A 20,960-nucleotide genomic window follows, 5' to 3' on the forward strand; every position below is an offset into this window, starting at 1 on the left:
ATGGGTATCGGGCATGTTGAACTAGCGCACCTACATGGGACAGGGCCTTCTCTGCAGTGGCCCCAAACTTCCAACAAAGCTCTGCAGGTTTTTCAGAAGGCCTTAAAAACATTTCATTTAACCGCAGCCCTTCCCACGATGAGTCCTGTCCTTGCTGCTATTGTTCTTGCTGGCTTTATTGTCAGTTTGATGGTTTCTAATTGCTATTTTGTGATGACGTTTTTATCGCTTTTGAAATTTTATTTTTTTGTTATGTATTTTGTTGCTGTGAGCCGCCTTGTGAGGGCTTCTGCCCTGAAAGGCGGCCAAGAAAGGTTTTACATAAATACAGATTTGCAAATACGGTCAGTGGCATAGAAACCTATTAAAGAGTCATCATCACCTTACAGTATTACAGCGTGTCTCAAAGAGATGCAGGGATGACCTAGGAGGCCTTTCGGACCCTAAAGATGGCCTGCAAACACCTGCCCCACACGGCGCCGCCCCCATCCCCTTCCTCTGGGTCGTTCCCTGGTTTTTGTGCATTCCCCCCAACCCATTCTGAAAGGTTGACAAGTCTCACCTAAGGCTGAGTGATTGACAGGAAGAGCTTTCGGCTGAAAGAGGCTGGCATTTTTGGCCCCGCCCACCACCGGAATGTGGCCCCCGAATGGAAGCCGGCCCTCGAAGTGAAAGAGGTTGTGCACCCCTCGTTGCAAGTGCTCAACGCAGGGCTGTGAGGACAGGCAGTCGAATAAAGGTGCAGAGCCATCAGCGGGCATGGCAGCTGGGGGAGCCAGCCGCCGCCGTGACCAGCAGGGGTGACAAAGAGAAGAGGCGAAGCGGAAGAAGACGCCTGGGGGGGGGGGTGGCTTCAAAGGCTAGGCGGGCCCCATGCGGCTCGTGGGCCCGCTGTTGAAGAGTGGGCAAGAGACGGTGTACGTCTCCAGAGAATGGATGCTGAAGAAGAACAGGTCCGGTCCAGTCGGATGGCTGTGTGGGAGACCCTTTGGGAACTGTGTTCCACCTTCTCTGGGCAGGTAGAAGCGGAACCAACCCACATACAGACTGGAAAAGCAATCCGTGTACCAAACGCCAGGCAAGCTGCACTGCACAGCCCTGTCTACAATACCCTGAATTCACAAGATGGGCGTTGCTAGATTAGGCCTAGAGCAGCCTTCCTCAACCTGGAGCGCTCCAGATGTGTTGGACTGCACCTCCCAGAATGCCCCAGCCGCTGGCTGGGGCATTCCGGGAGTTGTAGTCCAACACATCTGGAGCGCCCCAGGTTGAGGAAGGCTGGCCTAGAGGGAGTCCAGCCCGCTGCCCCTGACATAATGTGGCAAATGCCATCTCCTGCTTTTCGTCCCCAGCCCCTGAAGATGGAGGATTGGATTTTAAGCTCTCGTGGCTGATCACTGTGGGTGGGAGGCCCCTCTGTGGAATTCCCTCCTTTATCTCGCACACCCACAGCGGGCCCAGAATTTGAGGAGGGGCCTCAGTCCATCTGGAGAGGCGGCACATTGCAGGAAACAACCCCGCCATATGGTTCTGTCCAAGTCCGCTTTGCATCCCATGGGCTGTTTCCCGTTCCCCATAACTGCCCGGGGGTAGGTGGGGTGCAAACAGAAAATTGCACCCAAGGAATCCGGAGTGGGGCGGGTGGGAAATTAAAAGAAAACTTCGGGACGACGTCCAAGCTCAATCACCTTGTGCCAGCGACAGACAAGGGCTTTTCCTATCAAAAGAAACTGAAGGTCACACTTTTCCTCATTGATCTTGCAATGTTTGTTAATTACTCTGTCACTGATGTGGCGAAGGATAATTAAACAGCTCTGTTTATATCTTATATGCATAATTATGTGCGTTGCCACTGAACTCACGGAGGCTGGAGAAGAGGGAAGGGACAGATGAACCGAGATGAGTTTCGGCTGCGTTATTAATGGGGGGAGGGGGGCGTGTGCGGGGGGCGGCGGTGGGGGGGGGGAAGGAAGGGAATCTCGGACCCGTGCGCACAAAAGGGAGAAATTTTGATGGATCGGAGAGATCCGGGGGGGGGGGGGGCGCTAGCCGGAGATGTGGGGAAAAGGGCAAAATGTCGAGCAAAGTTATTAAATCTGAATGGGAGTGAAGACTTCATTTGAAAATGCCGTTCTCCTTTGGGAAAGGGTGATGGGGGTGGAATAGGCCTATAGGGAATCAATCCGGTGCAATCGAAGTGGCCTTTTTTTAAAAAAGCCTACTTATTTTGTAATGCTGTTCAGGGGCTCCTTCTCAACCGCCCCTCTCATCTTCTGGCCACATGGTGGGCCGGCGCCCCAAATTTAACCTCGGACTCCCCTTCCGCACTCCCACGCCGTGGACTGGATGCTTCCCAGAACAGTTGTGCGCTCTGAAAATGTTGCTGCTGAAGGCTCGCCCCCACTCTGGAGATGTGGCGAGAATCGCCACTTCGGCCCTGGGTGGCTGTCGGAAGCCCAAATGGCAAAGGAACGTCCCCCGCAAAAGCCCCACGCCTCCGTGGGGGTCAGCAATCGGTATTTCCCGTGTCGTTCCATGGACTTTCTGGATGATACTGAAAATAGGGAGTCTGAATCTGTACTCTTTATCCCTTTTCTTGCTCCCTCTGGTTCTGCGTAGGGCTCATCTGAATTGCTCCCTTTCTGCAGTCATGTTACCAGCGGAGTTACCTTTACACCCACACCCACACCCTTCCCTTGCTAAACTGGGTTCCTACAGCGTTTTCGTCTTATCTAGATTGTAAAAGCCCTGGGCCCCGAGATCAGAGATGGAAGAGGAACCACAATTTGAATAATGGGGACATTATGCCCGCTTTCTGGAACGGGTGCACGCCGTTTCCGCACCAGAGGCCTTGGTGTGGAAACGTTTCTACACTGTTCCCCATCCCCCCCCCAAACGCCCTGCCTTTATTTTAAGGCAAGAAATTCTTGCTCTTTAAAAGAAAAAAATACACGTGCACACAAGTCAAGGAAGTTGGGGGACCGGGGGGGGGGGAGGGAACGGACGCAGGCGAAGAGAGGAAATAAAAGATCCCCCCCCCAAGTGATAAAGAAAACGACAGTGAAAGAAAAGGAAGGGAAGGAAACGTTTCTTCGGAACAGCTCCCAAGATGGGATGTGAGAAAGAAAGAAAGAAAGAAAGGATGAAAGAAGAGAGAGGGAAGGAGAGAAAGAAAGGGGAGCGAACGCTCATTTGTTCTAATGAGTTTGCTTTGGCAGGTCCAATCCAGCTTGGACGCCGACCTGAGCCAGAGCAGTGGCGGATTGAGGTGTCATAGTAGGAGCAGCTGCTGCTATATGACCACGTAGCCGGTGGCAGCCAAATTCCTCCACGGCGGAAGGCAGCGAAAGAAGCGGTCTCCCACGTGCCTCCTCGCACGGCCCTGACGGGCGCACCGTGACTCTGGCTCCTTCAAGAGCAAGCCCAAGCGGCTGAGGGCCAGAGAGAGAGAGAGAGAGAGAGGGAGAGAGAGAAAGGCAGGCAGACAGACAGACAGACAGACTTTCCTCTGGCTGCTGTGTCCATGGGGCGAGCACACCGGAGTTAGCAAATTTGCCAATTGCCCACGTTACGAAAAGTGTGAACTGTGCGTTAACAGGTGTGCGTGCACACTGTTCCTAACGTGTGTAGCAACAACATTCTAGGCACCCTGATAAATGAACGGGCGGCGGACACATGGACAATAAAATAGGAGAGAGAGAGAGAAAGGAAGAAAGGACATTTCTCCTTTCTGGGGCATTCAGCTGCCGTGACAGGTACTCTCCGTTTCAAGTATTTTTGCTCGGTCTTCTCTGCTCGTTTTCAGTGTGCAGCGGTCCCTATTCCACCAAATCCAGCAGCTGCAATCAGTGTTTTAAATAACGTCACACGATATTTATTTATCTATCTATCTGTCGCCATTTTCATCTCCTAAATAATATATAGTGATTGCCCTCATTTATTATATATGCTCAAGGTATCATTGATTGTTTTTAATGGCACAGTAATGTTTTAGTCGCATTTTTTTAAAAAATAATAATAATAAAATAAATCCTGTTTTAAATATGTCTGGGTTGAGTTTTTGGTTTACACGGAGCGCGGTCCAGCCTGCGCTATGGGATCCCGGAGTCGGACCGGTGCCCTACAAGGTACAGAGATCATCCTCTGCTGCTAAAAGGGACTAGAAAAGCCATCAAATTCGGCCCGAATCCAATCTATGCAAATGCAGACTGCAGAATTCTGTGCACCGAGAGCAGATGCAAAGCGAGGGGAGCTTGAGGTGTGATGTAGTCATGTAAGCGTGCCCAATCCCATCCCGCAACGAACCACCAAATCCCAAGGGCGATGATACCCACAGAATTACACCTGCAGAATCTTTTCTTCCCAGACACAGTGACTGATGAAGGCTGCATTCCTAGTTTAAACTTCCCCACGCAGCCACTTTCCCCTCCGCCCCCCAAATCCCACCCCCCTCATCACAGGAACTCAAAAAAAGGGGGGGGGATCTCCATTGGCACCAATGGAAGTTTTTCTTTTTGAAATCCTTGTGGCGTGGCTGAGTTTTGGGGGGGGGGAGTGACTGGGTGGGAAAGTTTAAATCTCCCCTTCCTGTAAGTGGTGGTCCCAATCCAGATCCCCCCCAGCTATTTCCTGCTCATCCCAAACTCCCCACCACCCACAAAGGTCTAAACAAACCCAAACCTCCATTGGTCCCAATGGAGGTTTTTCTTTCAGGCCCTGCAATGAAAGGGGGTCGTGGTAAAATTTTTTTAGAGGAGGTGGGCAAGCAGCTGGCTGGGAAGATCCAAACCACCTCTACCTGCGTGTGGTGGTCCTGATCCAGATTGCCCCCCCCACACACACTTACAGTGAGGTAAACAAAACGGTGAAAATCAGCTGCCTGCTTCGTCTTGAACGGGCCATGGAGGTCAGGCCCGGAGTCACTCTAAGAAGGGCCCCTCTTAGAACCAATAAAACGGAGGCGGCACCCCCGGGCGGCCTTACCTGAGGTAGCACCGGCACTTAGCTTGGAACCAGCCTCGCTGCCAGCGGTCCGGAAGCTTTCGTCCTTCGGAGGAGGCCCGTCCGGATCCCGGTCGTCCAGGAAGCTGCCATCTTGGGAGCCCCTCGGCGGCTCGGCGGCGTCCCCGTTGTCCTCTTCGTCGCTGCAGCCCTTGGGCTGCACCATGTACACGCCCTCGGGGGGCAGCTCCGTGCCGGCGGGGGCCTTGGCCTCCTTGCTCTCGATGCGCCCCAGCAGGGCGTCTTCGCTGTACTCCCCGTTGACCCACTTTTCAATCACCTCCCTCCGCTTGTCCTCCTCGAACTTCTGCACGCAGCCGCCCCCCTCGGAAAACCCGGCCCCCGGCTCCTTCGCTCCAAGCCGGGCGGCGTGCTTGGCGGGGGCGCCGCCGAGGCCGTCCTGCCTCAGGGGCGCCTTGTCGGCGGGTCCCTGCTCAGGTCCCTTGCGGTCGACGACAACCTGGCGGCTGAGCTTAGCACAAATCGCGTTGAGCTTCAGGCCACCTTTGCGCTTGGCAGCCATCTTGGGGTTTCCTGAGGTGGCGTCAGTGCATAGAGTTCTTTCAGCTGGAGGGAGCAGACAAAGGAGAGAAGGAGAAAGTGGACATTAGCAGGAATCCTCCTGGACAACTCGCAAAAACTCTGCGCTGGACAGCTTTGAACCCAACCCTTTTCATCCTGGGGCCGATTCACACGAGGAGATCCGCGCGCATTGTGTCGCTGGGACGGCCTTCATTTGTTTCCTGCCCCTCCGGCAATGAGCTCAGGGCAGGCTACATTATCCCCACACGACACCCCTGTGCGGTAGTGTTGGGCCGAGAGAGTCTGACCCGCTCAGGGTCAGCCAGAGAGCGTTACGGCTGACCGGGGATTTGAACTCAGGTCTCTGCAGACGGCGTTCAACACTCTACCGTGCTGCACGGCACAAGCTGCACTGTAAGCCCTTTGCAGCCTGCTATGAAAAGCGAGGTGAGCCTCCTCACGGAGTGCTTCCTGGAGTGGGCTGAGTGGGTGTTCGGCCGGTCAGAGTGTCGGGGTTCAGCAAGGAAACCCCACAACCCCATTAACTGCGTATATTTATTGTTTTATACTGTATGTTTTTATCTGTTCGCTGCCCTGAGATCTTAGTGACAGAGGGCGGGATAGAAATATTTTAAATAAATAAATAAAATCCATATCCCTGGTTTAACTGGGAACCGCTCTGGCTAGTCCTAGGCACGGTGTTCAGTTCCAGAGAGCTCGATCCAAAGGGAGAGGCAGGTAACAAATAAAATTATTAATATTATTATTATCATCATCATCATCATCTCAAAACACGGGATGAGACTAAGTCATGGAGGCCAAGTCTATGGGTAGCTATTAGCTACAGTTAGTGTGCAGACACTCTGAGATTCCCCAGGAAGGCCCTGCCCTCTTTCTTTGGCCCCACCCCTTTCCCTCAGCCGCCAATCATTCGGTGGCTTCCTGGTTTTTGCACAGTCGTCGTGCCCCCCCAATTCTAAAAGGTTGAAATGCCTCTCTTAAGGGTTTGTAGATACTGGCAGAAAGAGCTCTAAACTACAATGTGCTGATGGTGTTTTGACCCCGCCCCTTTTTCTTTGGGCCTGCCCACCACCGGAATGCACCCCCCAGAGCTTCCCCATCATTGAATCCGGCCTTCGGACTGAAAGAGGTTCCCTGTCCTGAGCTTTGGTGTGCCTGCTAGTAAAATCAATTAGGTTTGGGGGGGGGGGTACCAGAGGCAGGGCCCTCTTAGACGTGGCCCCCACAGTTCCAGAACTCCCTTCTGGTTAACATGTGCTTGGTCTCTAAGAGGGGCTTAAAAGCATAACATCTTTTTATTGGTGCCTTTTCCTTAAAAGAACTGAAGGCTGTGTGAGCCGAGGCAGCTCCTTCATCATCCTATTTGCTGCTTCTGCTGCATACGGGCACGACTGGCCGATTGCACCGCTGTTCCGCTCCTTTTCGTGCATTTACTTATTGCGTCCATTTACGAGTCGCCCCGAGAGCAGATGCTCTCGGGGCGACATGCATAATAAAAAACAAGCACAATAAAATGTCACTTAAGAGAGAAAAAGCAGCAATAACACCATTGGAAAAGCAGGAGAGATATTCCGAGGCAGCGCAGAGAAAAGGGGATTTTAAAACACGGCTTTATTCACGTCAGCCGTGGAAAGGCAGGAGGAAGATGCATGGAAGTTGCCCCCAAAGATTGAGACATTCTCTTGTCATCTCCGCTACTCAGGAAAAAGGTTTCTGGTCTTGCACACACACACACACACACACACACACACTCCAGGCCCAGCTGATCTCATGGTTTGGGTCTCCCGGATACAGGAACGTCAGACCCCCGGCGGCGTACCCAGGAGCAATCGTGACATCGCCTAATCCTTGAACATGACAGCCCAAATGCAAAACAGCCTGAAACTTTAGACTCGCCGTCCGGCAGCCAAAACGCGCGCTGCTTAGCGTTACTGGCTGACAGCTCTGGGCACGCTCTCTCGTCGAGAGTAGCGGGGGGAGAATCCGATCAGCCACATGCTGGCCAGCAAACGAGCGCGGCGAGGAACCGCTGCCCCCCCTCCCCCGGCAGCCCAGGCCAAACGGAGAGAGAGACACGTTCCAAGCCCTCCCGGGCTCGAATCGCAACGGCCTCGTCGATTCGTACAGGCTTGTAAATCATGTACGTTACTCGGCCCGGGTAGGCACGGCTGCGTATGGGTCTCGAAGAAGATTCCACACACCCTTTTGTTGCTTGGGGGCATCCCTGGGAGAACGCCCCTTTCTAGTTTGTTTGCTGTTGCCAAAGGTCCCAGGGGTCCTTTCTCGTGCAGGGAGTCGAAGACAGCCCGGCCGGCAATCCACAGAGCCTTTGCCACACCGTTTTGAAGGGCCCCAGGAGAAGAACGCTGGCCGGGGCCGAAGCGAAAAGGCAGCCGACCTGGATTTTCAAAGGGCAGGAAGCGAGACCAAACTGTTTGCGGATCCGGCCCAAAGTGGGAAGCCCACAATCCATGTCAACACACACACACACCACACACCAAAGCATCCATTTTCGCTTTGTTGCTCCCGCCTACAAACACACGATCGCTAGATAACAGCCAAACACCTGTGTTATTTCCACACCCACCCCTGTTCTCCCAGAGCGACGCACCCTGCACCCGCCCGGGTCCATCCCGGCTCTATGGATGGACTCACACAGACACTCTCACACCTGCTTGCGTAACTTCGGCTCGGGGAGGGGGAATCCAGGTCACAGTTTCATCACCTCGCTTCTCCGGCCCTGGCTGATCTAGAAATCAGGGCAGTGACCTGCCCTCAGCTATACCTAAGCCGGCGGGTCAGACAAGGTGAAGGTGGCGGAACGGAGTACCACAAGAAGCCTGGCCGGCCGGATCAACCAAAACAGTGTTGGGCAACGGCGGCGGGGAGCACAGTTTAACATTCTGGTGGCACGGCCATGCGCCCATATGCTCGGGAGAAGGGGGGAAGCTTGGAGACATAAACTGGTTTGGACAGCACCCTCAAAGGCAACCCGACAGGTCGTTGATGATTCAGCACGGGGAGAGAGAGAGAGAGAGACGCGCGCACACAGGTCCGGTGGGGGTCTCCTCGGTTGGGCAGGCCTTCCTTAGCCGGCCAGAAGCAGCTGGAGGCGAGGGGTTGTCGGATTCTATCAGAGCCCCCCGAAGGAAGCGCCCTCCTGTCTTGGCACGAACGGACCGCTCTCTCGGGCCGCTCCCTCCGTCCGCCACGGTGGCGGCGTCCCTTTCCACCCTTCCCACCACTTCCTCGGGGTTGGCCGTTCCCGAGGGGAGCAGCCCAGCACACGTGCAGATGGCAGAAAAAGGATTCTATAAATATTTACCCAAAGGAAGGAGTGTTGGCTGGGCCGGGCCGGGGGGGCGGGGGAGAGAAGGACGAAGGAACACTTGCGGCTGAGCATGTCGAAGGTCCTCCAAGGCCTGTAGTTCCTCCAAATTCCATCCTCTGGACCTCGTGCCCCAACAACACAGCAGTGCGCTGGGTTCAGGCAGGCCCTACTTGATATTTTGCAGTTCCAAATGCTATGGGGATTTTCTCTTCTTCTTCTCTTGCTTGCACAAGTTAAGACTAACAATAAAACGCCATCCAAGTGCATGGCACCTTGCACAGCAGAATTTCTTTTCTTTTTTAAAAAGAAGGGTCGTTGCCCCAAGGGGCTTACCATCTATAATCAGAGAACACAGGGAGACGAGAGGATGACGACATGGACAATGATGACAGGGAAAGTTCACGCACAGGCGCAGCTACGCACATAGGATTCGTTCTATATTATTATTATTATTATTATTATTATTATTATTATTATTATTATTATTATTATCTCTTTCTCGCTCATGGCGGTTTCTAGACGGACATGATGGGCTTTGCTGTCTTTTACAGATTCAGGAATTTCCTGTCAATTGAGCATGTTTTAAGTAGGACTGCTTTCTGGATGGTGATGTGGATGTATTTTGGTAGGCCCAGTCTCTGAAGGTTTTCTGTGTAGTTTTTTCATGTGATGCCGGTGACTGATGTGACTAATGGAATAATTGTGACCTTTTCCTGTTGCCATAGTTCTTTGACTTCCATGGCCAGTGGTGTATATTTTTCTCCCTTTTCCTCTTCCTTTTCAACAACTTTTTTTGTCATTCAGTATTGCTATGTCGATGAGGTAAGTGTGTTTTCCTTTTTTGTCTATGACTGCTACGTCTGGTCGGATGCAAAGGAATTGTTTTGTCAGTATGAATTGTTCTGTCCCATTCTTATTATTCTTATTATTTCTATTCCTCCCCATAGCTCTCTAACTAACTAATCAAACATTCTCCTCTTTGCCAAGATCAAATTTCCCCATTGTCGAAACAGTTGAAACGGTGAAAACCACTCCAATGAACGAAGACCTGCTTTCTGTACAGCAAGGCCCCCCCATTTGGCGCGAGGGAGGCTGGTGCCGCCATTTTTAGCCTGGGAAATTGAGAGGCGCTTTGCAACACCAGCAGGCTAGTTTTCTATTGGTGGGGAGTTCGGGGAGGAGTTTTCTTATTTTCAATGCACAAAACCAGCAGCCCCAGCCTCAGTTGGAAGAGGTGCAACTCCTTCTGGCATGTAAGGATTCTCTACTGCCCCGTTCTGTTGTTTGTGCTGTAGCAGGTTTAAAATACGGCATGTGCAGAAATTGAGGACTGGGGCCGGGTGTTGGGCGTGGGGGAAGAAAAGGTCATTGCTGAGACCCAGAGCATCATCTCCCTCTCTGTCCCCCAAAAACAGCTTAAAAGACACGCACGCCCCTTCACTGGCCTTGATCATCCGTTCAGTACAGCCTATGTAAACATCCCCAATGATTTTCTTCTCCCAAAAAGAAATGTTTTGATTTCATATCAATCCAAGGAAGCCATTTATAACCCGGGCCTGTCACAGAGGCCGTTTCATCTGTGCTCAGGACAAACTCTCCCACATGCTGTATTTACACGGAACGCTTCCTGTGAAAACAATGCCGCCGGACCGTTTACGGCAGCGCGGCGTGGCGGATGCAAAGATGCCCTGGACGGAGACACACACTCCCCTCCCCATTCCTGCTGAAGGAAGGGGGCAGGGGAAGAAAGAGGAAAGAACACTCAGGAGACTTGTAAACCCGAGCTTATGTTAAGAACAACTTGAGAACTCCTTTGAGATTTTTTAAAAATGAGCCCACTAGTCCTCAAGATGCTGGAAACGGGCTTGGAAGTGCAGGAGTAATATTTGGGGAAATCTCAAATGCCGTCTGGTGGCAGGGAATGGGATGCTTAATAAGTGGAGCAAGAGCTTTGTGGTCCACATATTTTCTATCTCCTTCTCAGGATTTAGTACAGGGGTGTAGAACATCACCCACGGGGGCCACCTTAGGTCCCAATTTATCCTTTTGGGGTTCCCCATGGCTGCTCCCCTAATTGTTTGATGGTTTCTTGGCAGTTTTCCACTCCGTTCTAAAAGGCTGAAATGTTTGTCCGAAGGCTCAGTAACTGGCAGCAAAAGCTGTAAGCTACAATATGCTGGCTCCGCCCTTTTCACTTCAGTCCAGCCCAACACCAGAAAGTGGCCCTCGAGAGCGGCCCCCGAGAGCTTCGACAGAATGGAATTCGGCCCTCGGGCCGGAAGCGCTTCTACACCCCCGATTTAAGCAGACGCAAACACATACAAAATTAAGCAAAATATGTGCAAACAAGGCTTAACTCGCAATCACTTATCCAGGTCACAAGAGTCCAGCTTCCGCCCCCCCCCCCTCACCTGTTGGACTCTGTACCGAAAGTGCTGCGCGCAAACAGCCGTCAGCCACAGTCCCCGGGGCGGCGCCTACCTGGCTGCGAGACGGCGGCGTGCTTATTTTAGCGCAAGATCTCAGATCTCTGCCAGTATACACGGATTTATTTATTTATTTATTTATCTATCTATCTAACACAACTAGTATTCCTAAAGGATCAGAGTGGGAAGGGATTTGGATTTGGAAGAGAAGCCTGGAATGGGGTACATGGGTCGATTGGCCATGCGGTGATGGAGGGGGCGCTCTGACTCTCGGAAGGGGGGCGCGTCCTGGGTGTGGGAGGCGGGCAGAACAGCCCAGCTCTGGGAAACACGGTGGGTGGGGGAAAGGGAGACAGCGAGCGAGGACTGTCACTTCAGAGGCCTGCACGAAAACACGAACAGATGGACTTCTCGAATTCTTATTGAAGAATGTTAAGCCCAGCTGAGTAGCTGAGCTCAGGAGGGAAGCCGGCGTGCCAGCTTTCCAGGAGCGGTGAGGTTTCATCCGATCAATTATTCACAACATTGTTTGGGGCGGATGAAGGAGGAAATGGCGGGCCCGTCGGCGGCTGCGGGAGGTGGGGGTGCAGGGAGAGCCTCCACACGCACACGGCCGGATTTGGAAACTCCACATGTCTCTCGACTGAAGCCGCCCTGGCCACAAACGTCTCAGGGGTCCCGAAACTGGGAGCCACCCAAAGGCCATTTAGACCAACCCAGCACCTCGGTTGGATTTTGAGGGCTGGGGCTGAAAGCCTGGTTTTGTCATCACAGCAGTGTGGGTCCTGCAGCCGCCCTATGCGGGGTGCGAGATTCGATCCCGGGGCTGTCTCATCCTCAGAATCCCAGCCTGCGTTTATGCTTGTTTGTGCACAGTTTGCTAGACCTCACGGCGGCAAAACCCGACTCGGAATATTCTGTGGCCAATGCGTGGGGCGAAATCCCAGGAGCCCAGAGGGAGAGCAACGCAACAGAGTTCCTTGCACAGTTCTTTGCTGGAAGACGAGCAGGAAGTACAATGAGGTGAAACAATCGAAGCATCGGCCTACCGAATTTGTGTTTTTTATAAACATCCCAGAACTTTAAACCCCTCAAACAAAAGCTGCAGGGCTGAGAGTTTATGTCAGATACTTAATCTCAGAGTGGTCCCGCATGGAGTCCGCTAGGAAGACCAGGTCCTGGGTTCAAGACCCTTGGCTCTGGAAGGAAGAGGCAAAGGAAGAACAGAGGAAGCCCTATCGCTAGGGTTCAAAACACATCCCAGCGACGCCTGCAGAAGGATCTCACCCAACCTAGCTCCACACATTGTGTCAAGGAAGGAACAGCTGCAACTAAGAGCTGGTGCCGGAGTTTTGCTTTTTCCTCCTCCCTGCCCATCCCTTTTCCTTTCGTGTCGTGCCTTTTAGATTTTTAAGCCCAGCGGTGGGGGCTGTCTTATTATAAACCTTTTGAAAGCCACCCGGGGATTAAAATGCTGCAAATAAATAAATAAATAAATCTCGCGTTCCTACTGATGCCCAATCCTGCCAGGTGAGATTTGGAATTTTCTCAGTCAGTCTGGCTGGACATTTATGCCATGGGGTGTGTGTGGCAGTGGAGAGCCAATTCTAAGGGTGGTAATAGAGAAGATGATGACCACGCAGGAGCATGTAGTGTGCAGGAGAGTTGGGCTGGACTCGGCGTGCGTTATTATTCCATCCACCCCCCACCCCACAACTGCTCCAGTTTATCAATAAAACATTTTATTGCTTTTAGCTCAAGAGATGACCTCGGCTTAGTGGAACGCTGTCTCTTTCGGGTGACCTTGGAGAGAGTTCCACAGCGGCGCTGCTAACCGTCTCCCAGCCCTGGGAGTGTGGAGATCCTTCGTGGCTGGGAAGCAGGGGAGGAAAAGGGTGGGGGGGGGCAGGGGGGGCAGGGAGAACAACCATGCCTGGGATGTGGGATAGAAAGAGGGTGCCCCCTTAATCTCATACGTGGAGGGAGACTACCAGTATCCTAAAAACGGGAGAGAACACAGAAAGAACAAGTTCTGTAAGTCCTACAGAGCCTGGGATATGGAACCAAGTGAGAAACTCGGCTTTCTTCTTCTTCTTCTTCTTCTTCTTCTTTTTTTAAAAAAAGTAAGTTGCTAGACCTTAAGACAGTGAAGGTGCCCTGAAGAGGGAGTGCTGGGGAAATCAAGCCTGGGGCTGGCAGTGGGCAGGAGAGCTGGGGACACTTTCTAGGAGTTTGAAGGGTTCCCCCCAACACACCCCATGACTCGCAGAAACAAAATTACGCAATGCAAGCTCATAAATGCAAACTCTGCCTATCAGGGTGCAAAAATCCTGCATTTTTGTTAGGCGGGAGTTGGGTTCCATAACAATATCCCTTGTGTGTTAGAGTAAGTAACTAACAGCCCTCGGATTCTTTTGGGGAAACACCCCCTATAATTCTCCCCATGGCTCGCCCGAATATTTCTCAGCAAGAACTACTATCCACCGAAAACGCACACCGCAAGGCTCCTTCCACACTCCTGGCAGCTCACATCCCCACATGACGCTACTCCGCGTTTGCGCATAAACGCACGCCCATGCGCACACTCCCGGCCTTCCCCATCATGACCGCCCCTCCCCAGCTGCGATCTCTCTGAGAGAGAGAGAGAGAGGTAGAGAGAACCCGAAAGCGTTAACGGCGATTGGTGAAATGGCACAGCAGATTGCTACAATAAATAATTTACTGATATTTATAAATATTCAAATCAGCAGGCTTCAGAAATTGAAAGTGGGGAGGGGGGGAAGAGAGAGAGAGAGAGAGAGAGAGAGAGAGAGAGAAGCCAGGGACTGAGCGTGCGCCCGTGCGAGAATCTGTGGCGGGAGGGGGTTGAGGAAGCTGACATTAATTCCCTGACTCTCCAAATTCATTTGAGGACTGTTTCTCATTTCAAACAAATATTAAATCTTTGGGCATCAGAAAAAGGAGGATGCAAGAGAGGGGTGGTGGCGGAGGCGGATGGACAGACGGACGTTTCCGCGGCAGGCGCCTCGCGCTGCCTTCCCAGCCTACACTTGCAGCCTGGTAACCTTGGACTGGCAAGCCACGGGGGAGCCTGTGTCACCTTGTGTTACCAGGGGGCTTGCGCTTGCGTGCACCGGATTCCAGACGAGGCGTCTGGGCTAGAGGTATCTCTGCGTGTAACAGACACCTCTATGAAGAAAGCGGAGGGCGGGGAGGCCCCCGTGCGAGGCTAGCCAGGGGTGTGTGTGTGTGAGAGAGAGAGTGTCACCTTTCTGGCCACCTCAAGGCTGCCTTTGCTCTCTGATGGAGCCTGGGAACTTCCTTCCAAACAAATCCAACACTGGCACTTCTGCATCAAGGATGTAGAATATCCAGCCCATTTGGCTCCCAACCGAGCCCTTCGAGGTTCCCCGGGTGGCCCTGAGACTCCCCCCCACAACCCCATGGCCCTGCACCGTCACCCTTAATTGTTTGGGTGTTTTTCCAGCTTTTGTCATCCCCCCCCCCTTCTAAAAAGTTGAAATGCCTTTCTTAAAGCTCAGTTACTGGCAGGAAGAAGCTCTGAGATAAAGCAGGCTGGTGTTTTCAGCCGCGCCCTTGCCTTTGGCCCCACCCACCACTAGAAAGCGCCCCCCGAGAGCTTCCCTGGAATGGAATGCGGCCCCCGGGCTGAAAGAGGTTCATCGCCCCTGATCTTACCCCGAGTTACCAATACAGCCAGCGTGACGTAGCAACTAAGAGTGCCGGACCCCCACTTGGCCATTTCGCTCACTACATGACGCTGGGGCAGTCGGCCCCTTTCTCGGGCCTGGCCTACCTCTCAGGGCTGTTGTGAAGGGTAACACAAATGGGGGAACCAGCATGCGTCCTGGCAGGATATCGCTGTGATAAATACGGAAAAACAAACAAATTCATCCAAACTCCCCCTTCCTTGGCAGCTCTATAGAGGTTTCCGCGTGAGCAAGCCATGATGGTTTCAAACGCCGCCATTTTCCCACCCGGAAGCAACCTGAGGGCGAGTCTTCGCTTTCGCTAGTCTCCCACGCTCCGTCTGCGCTCCCAAAGGTAGAAGAGGAGCCGCCAACGTGTTCATAAACGGCATCTCCCCTCCCACCGCCCCGCACTAAAACAACATGCAAGTTGAACCCCTTTCAGAACTCGCTTATAACTCGAAAATGCCACATCGCTGGTTTTGTCCCGGCGCTCGCTAGAGGCTCCTGCACCATTTTGGTTTGAGCAACGGATGAAACACAGATGAAACCCCTGCTTGTTCCCTTTGCCGGTATTCCGACAAAGTTTGGAATTCGAAGGAGAGTATATGGGAGGTGTGGGTGTGTTTGGGGCAGGGGAGTGAGGACCGTTTTACTAACGCTTCCGAAGGTCTAATCCGCTTTCCGGGGAGATTCAGGCCCACAGGGAGGCAGGCCTCCAAAAGATCGCCTGAGGAACGCAATGGCAAAAGCGAGGGATTCTGGGAATCTTAGAGGCCTGACTCCCAGAATCCTTTGCTCTAACCATCCAATTCCACAGGCATTTGGCCTGAAACCCAATTAGCTTCCAGGTGTCATTAATACAATTTTTTGTCTCTACCCCCCCCCACAACTCCCACATATATAGATTTTGGGCTAAGATGGTTTAGACCAGGGGATTCTGAGGGGGGGGTCAAATTTTCGGTTCTGCTCCGGCCCTGAAGGAGGGGACCGGACTGTGGCGGTACCAGCAGCAAACGGGCAACTGAGGCCCTGTCGCAGTCCTCTTCCGTTTCCACCTTCACTGCCTTGACACAACAGGAGCAGAAATAAAGCTCTCTTGGGAGGCCCCGTCCTCCATTCTCTTCCAAACGCTTTGCGGCTGTCGGCCGGCGTGAAGCAGGACAGAAGAGGCGTTGCTAAACGCCTTAATAAAGTTATGTCTGAGCCGAACTCGGGTTGACAAGATGGCGGCTGGACCCAACCCACAGGTGGCTGGCAATGAGCCCCCCCCACTTGGTAGCCAGGACCCCAAAGCCCCCCCCATTGGTAAACACTGAGCTCTGGCATGGGGTGAGCTTCCCCCAGGATGAATAATGGTTTTTCTAATGCACGGGCAGCCTGTCAGCTCCCTGACTCCCAGTGTTTTATGAGCTTAACGGAACGGCTCTGAACTCCCTGGTAAGAAATAAAGTTATCCCTCAGCGTCCCTTCTAAACATTTCACTCAGTGCAAACGGTGTTTAAGAAAAATGAGGACATATTTCTTCTTAAGGATGCAGTATCCCCCTTCAGAGGCCTAATTTATGCCATATATCAACTGGCCGAGGGAGGAAGAGAGAGGCAGGCCGCGCTGGGAGCAGAGCCGGCCCAAACGCAGGCCGCGCGTTCACTTGGAACGCCGGCCGGATGGCCTGGGCATGGAACGGAAAGGGCGCTGGGCTAAACGGCCAGGGCTGAGCACCCGTCTTGATGGAGTGCACGTGGCCCGTCGCCGCTGGAGTCTGATGGGTTTGCAGCGGGGGATTCTGGGAGTCCTGCTGCCATGACGGCCAGCGATGCTGAGAGGAGGCCTCCCTCAGCCAGAGCCTAGGATGATCGATCCCAAACGGAGAGGCACCCTTAACGGAGCTGCAAGGCCCAGAGCGAGGGAGAAGGCGGCTCCCAACACCTGTCCTTGCATAGGGGCTGCTGTAGGTTCACTCGGAGCGACCCCGGGTGCAACGCGACCCCGCTAAGGCGCCAGAGAAGTAATAAAGAAGGCGCAGAAAGACTCACAATTGGGGAAAGGGAGCTTTTGTCGTGGAAGCTCTGGGCAGGCGTCACGGGTAGGCACAGTGGGGCAGCTGACGAAGGCCCACAAGGGACCTCCCCCTCCGGACTTGCTCCCCCACTCCCCCACTGCAACCTGCTCGTTCACCGGCCTCTCGCTCTGGCAACGGTGGTGGTGCGGCCTCCTTGCTCATGGGCCCTCTGAGTACCACAGGCATGGCCTTGCAAAGAGCAGCGCTGGAGGGCCGTTCTGCAGAGGCCACGGAAGGCGTGCTGCTTAGCAGCCTCCGTGGCTGCCTCGTCCTCCCACCCAGTTCGGGCAAGGGGCCGAGGCGGCGGTAGCGGCTGGGCCGCACGGCGAGCGCAGCGAAGGGGGAGGGAACAGGAGGATCCCTGGGGCCGGAGAGAGTGGGGAGGCCCTGCGGGAGTGGGGACAGGGGAGCATGGATTGAGGTACAGGCCTCGGGTGACCAGGCCTCTCAAGGGAGGCGTCCAGACAGGGTTCCCACGCCAAGGTCTGGGAGGTCCCACAGAAAGGAACTGTTCCCGTCTTAATTCATGCATTTATATCCCACACCTTCGGGGTTTTGTGTTCGTTTGTTTAAAAGAAAGAATACTCCCAAGACAACAGGAAGAATAGTACCGGGGAGCACAGAACTAGAACAGACTCGGGGAAATGGTTCCTTTGCTTTTTAATTGAATTTTTATTGTTTTAAGTTGTCTTTATGCTAACTTTGTTATCTCGTAAGCTGCTCTGTGAATGCTTTTTATTTTGGGTGGGGGCTTGAAAAGTGGGGTATAAATACTGAAATAATGGCCTCCCAACACGATATGCACTAACATCAAAGTTGAGAAGGAGGCCTGAGAGAAACCGGGATGTTGCCTAGCAATCTCGCATCCTCTGCAGAGGGCAGCTTTGCATGGATGCAAGGGCCCAAACTGCTATTCCATGTTGCTTTGATTAAAATATCTATCTATCATCTATCTATCTCTAATGCAAGCTCCGCTCTTTTCTATCTTGTAACTGAGGCAAAATTGTACACACACACACACACACACACACACACACACACACACACACACACACGTGTATGTGTGTATAACTTTGCCTAGTTAGAGAGCTTCGGCTATTGGGCGGTATAAAAATGTAATAAAATAAATAAATAAATAAATAAATAGTTACAAGACAGAAAACTGTGGATCTTGCGTGACTGTGAAGCCCATCATTCCAAAATATTACAGATAAAGGCCAGGGTCGTATAAAACGTTTCCAGTTATTTGTCCCTCACGAAGCCGGGCAAAATATGCCCATTTCATTGAGGGAGCCGGTGTGATGTCACAGTTAGGGTGTCACGCTGCAACTGGCCAGACCCGGGTTCAAGTCCCCACTCAGCCACAAAGCTCACTGGGTGATTTTAGGCCTGTCACTGACTCTCAGCCTCACCGACCTCGCCGGGGTGTTGTGAGGATAAAATGGAGAGGAGGAGGAGGAGGATCACGTGAGCCGCCGCGGGCTCCTTGGAGGAAAAGCCGGAGTATAAATGTAACAAATAACAAATAAATAAATAGCCAAGCCCCAAATCCTGTTAAAAATATCTATCTTGAGGTGGAGAGATCTCCTTCCGCCAATACAATCTTTGCTGTCGTAAGAAAATTTACCACTTCCAAATCTTGATCCACAATGAGTTTTCCAGTGTGCATGTTTGGCTCCCAAGAGAGCGGGTGCAGGCTCAGCCTGTTCACACGAGGGCCAAAAGTGTGTGTGGGGGCTCCCCTCTTCCAGAGGCCCCCGCCAAATGAGTCGAGGCGGGTGGCTAGAAGGGAGAGGGGCCTTTTCAGTGGTATCCCCTGTATGTGGCATGTGCTCCCCAGGGAGGCGCACATGGTGGCCTCGATTCAGGTATCCAGCCCGTTTTAAGAGCTGCTTTTAGTACCCTGTTCTGCCGCTGGTTTAAATCTGGTTTTATGACACTGAAGTGGTTTTCTTCTTTGCTGCTGGAGCTGTCTGGTTTTATTTTGGGCTGGGTTTTGTTTGCGTTTTTTGTTGTTTCGTTTTAACGTTTGCACTGCGCGTTGTCGTAAAATGCATTGCGCACCGCCCAGAGACCTTTGGTTATTGGATGGCTTAAAAGTACAGCACCCTAAAACCGAGAAAGGAAGTCACGCGAGGCTTTTCTTACACCTGTCGTCGCGCCGTCTAATTCCAGCCCTCGTTAAATCGCTCGTTGATGTAGCTCCTCCCACTGCCTCCCTGCGTTTGTGCGAACAGGGAGACATTTCTTCCCAAACTAGGAACTGGCCTTCAAGTTGCAACGGAGGCTCTGTTCTTACTCACTGTCTTGACAAACTTTCCCTTTTCTTTTTGTAAACGTAAACAACAACAACAATAATAATGGGGGGGAATGGGCAAATAAAGCTAAGGCATTGCCCCCTCTCTAATCTGTACGCTCTCCGCCTTCCCGCCTTCTTCTGTTTATTATAATATTTTAAAAAGGAAAAAAAAAACGCTTTTAAAAGGTTTACTGTCCAAAACGAGTCTAAGTGGTCTCACTTCTAGGCTAAGTAACTCCATAAATCAGGCAGAAGTGTTAACATCTGTACTGACACCTGGGTCATCAATCTCGGCCCATTTTTATATGGGTTGCAGTGTGTGTGGGGGAGACGGCGAGGGGGGGGGGCAGAAAGACCAGGGAACCGTAGCTGTTGGCCCAACATGGACCAGCAGGCTTAGCGTGGCCCTGTAGAAAGTTATCTGGGAAGCCAGGCATGCCGCCACGGGCAACCGGGACCAACACAGCAGTCTTTACCATCCCAAATGCAGAGGGGGTCTGAATCGGTTCTAAAAGGGGTCCTGCCCCCCCCCCCCAACCCCACCACCACTGGGCAAAATGGGCAACCTGTTATCTATGGCTAATTTGCAGTCATCCGACCTCCAAAGAATGGCAAGCCGTCACCCATTCCCAAGTTGGAAGCCCGCAGAGAGCTCTGGCGAGAAGGCCATCTCAACCGTGAGAGATTTCCCGCGGGGTGTGGGTGCGCGCGCGCAGGGGTCCCTTGACGGAGATCGTCGTCCTGGTTTTTTTGCTGGCGTTTGCCTGGGCGTCAGGGAATAGTATCTCCACCCCTCTCCAAAAGTGTCCCCTTGAACGGCCTTCTCATGGCGCCGTCGTTCACTTTAATTGCCAACGCGTCCGAAAAATTAGACCCAGCGCTTACGCAGCATTAGTTATCTCCCTAAACCCGAATAAGCCAGGGTAGTGTCGTTATCCCCATATTACAGACGGGAAGGCAAAAGGCTGGACCTCTTTCAGTGGCTTGTTGACAGGCAAAGTTTGAAGGGGTGTGTGTGAAATACAGCTCCTGGACTGTTACCCTCAACAGCAAACCATGCAGGAACTTGGCAACGGTTTACGCAGTGTACAGATGCACATGGGATAAGGAAGGACTGAAATACATCCTGGTGCAACTCTCTCTCTCTCTCTCTCTCTCTCTTACACACACAGTAGGGAAAACACCGGAGGTATGCTTGTGTACATGAAGCCAGATTTGTGGATATGCACAAAAAGTTACGCACACACAGGCCCCTATTTACCCATACGGGGTTGGGCATCTTTGAAGGGGTTCCCCCCCCAATATAGGTCCCATATACATGTAATGACCCAAACCTGTGGGGCAACACGAAAACCACCGTTAGATACGTACCCATTTAATGTTAAATCACCTTGCAATTTTGCCCCATGAACGGAGATTTCTTTCTGGACGTGCCCATGAATGAAGGGGGTATACCCTCTCTCTCTCTCTCTCTCTCTCTCTCTCTCTCTAAATCTAATCTTTCTGCCCTTGCCACAACAAAGAGGTGCGCGTGAACATTCACGGGCACCCTTGCGCAAGACGCACGCCCAGCAGAAAACGCCACACG

At 52.6% G+C, this 20,960-nt stretch overlaps 1 protein-coding gene across 3 annotated transcripts in view; it reads right to left on the reverse strand.

Moving 5' to 3' along the window:
* Positions 1-20,960, reverse strand: part of CASZ1 (castor zinc finger 1) — a 116,608-nt gene that overhangs the window by 51,646 nt on the left and 44,002 nt on the right. For all 3 annotated transcript variants that reach the window (XM_063145187.1, XM_063145188.1, XM_063145186.1), the window contains exon 2: positions 4,984-5,568. In XM_063145187.1, coding sequence (XP_063001257.1) covers positions 4,984-5,568 — 585 coding nt within the window. The remainder of the gene's footprint in view (positions 1-4,983; positions 5,569-20,960) is intronic.

Source organism: Elgaria multicarinata, chromosome 20, assembly GCF_023053635.1.
Source record: "Elgaria multicarinata webbii isolate HBS135686 ecotype San Diego chromosome 20, rElgMul1.1.pri, whole genome shotgun sequence".
Lineage (NCBI taxonomy): Eukaryota > Metazoa > Chordata > Lepidosauria > Squamata > Anguidae > Elgaria > Elgaria multicarinata.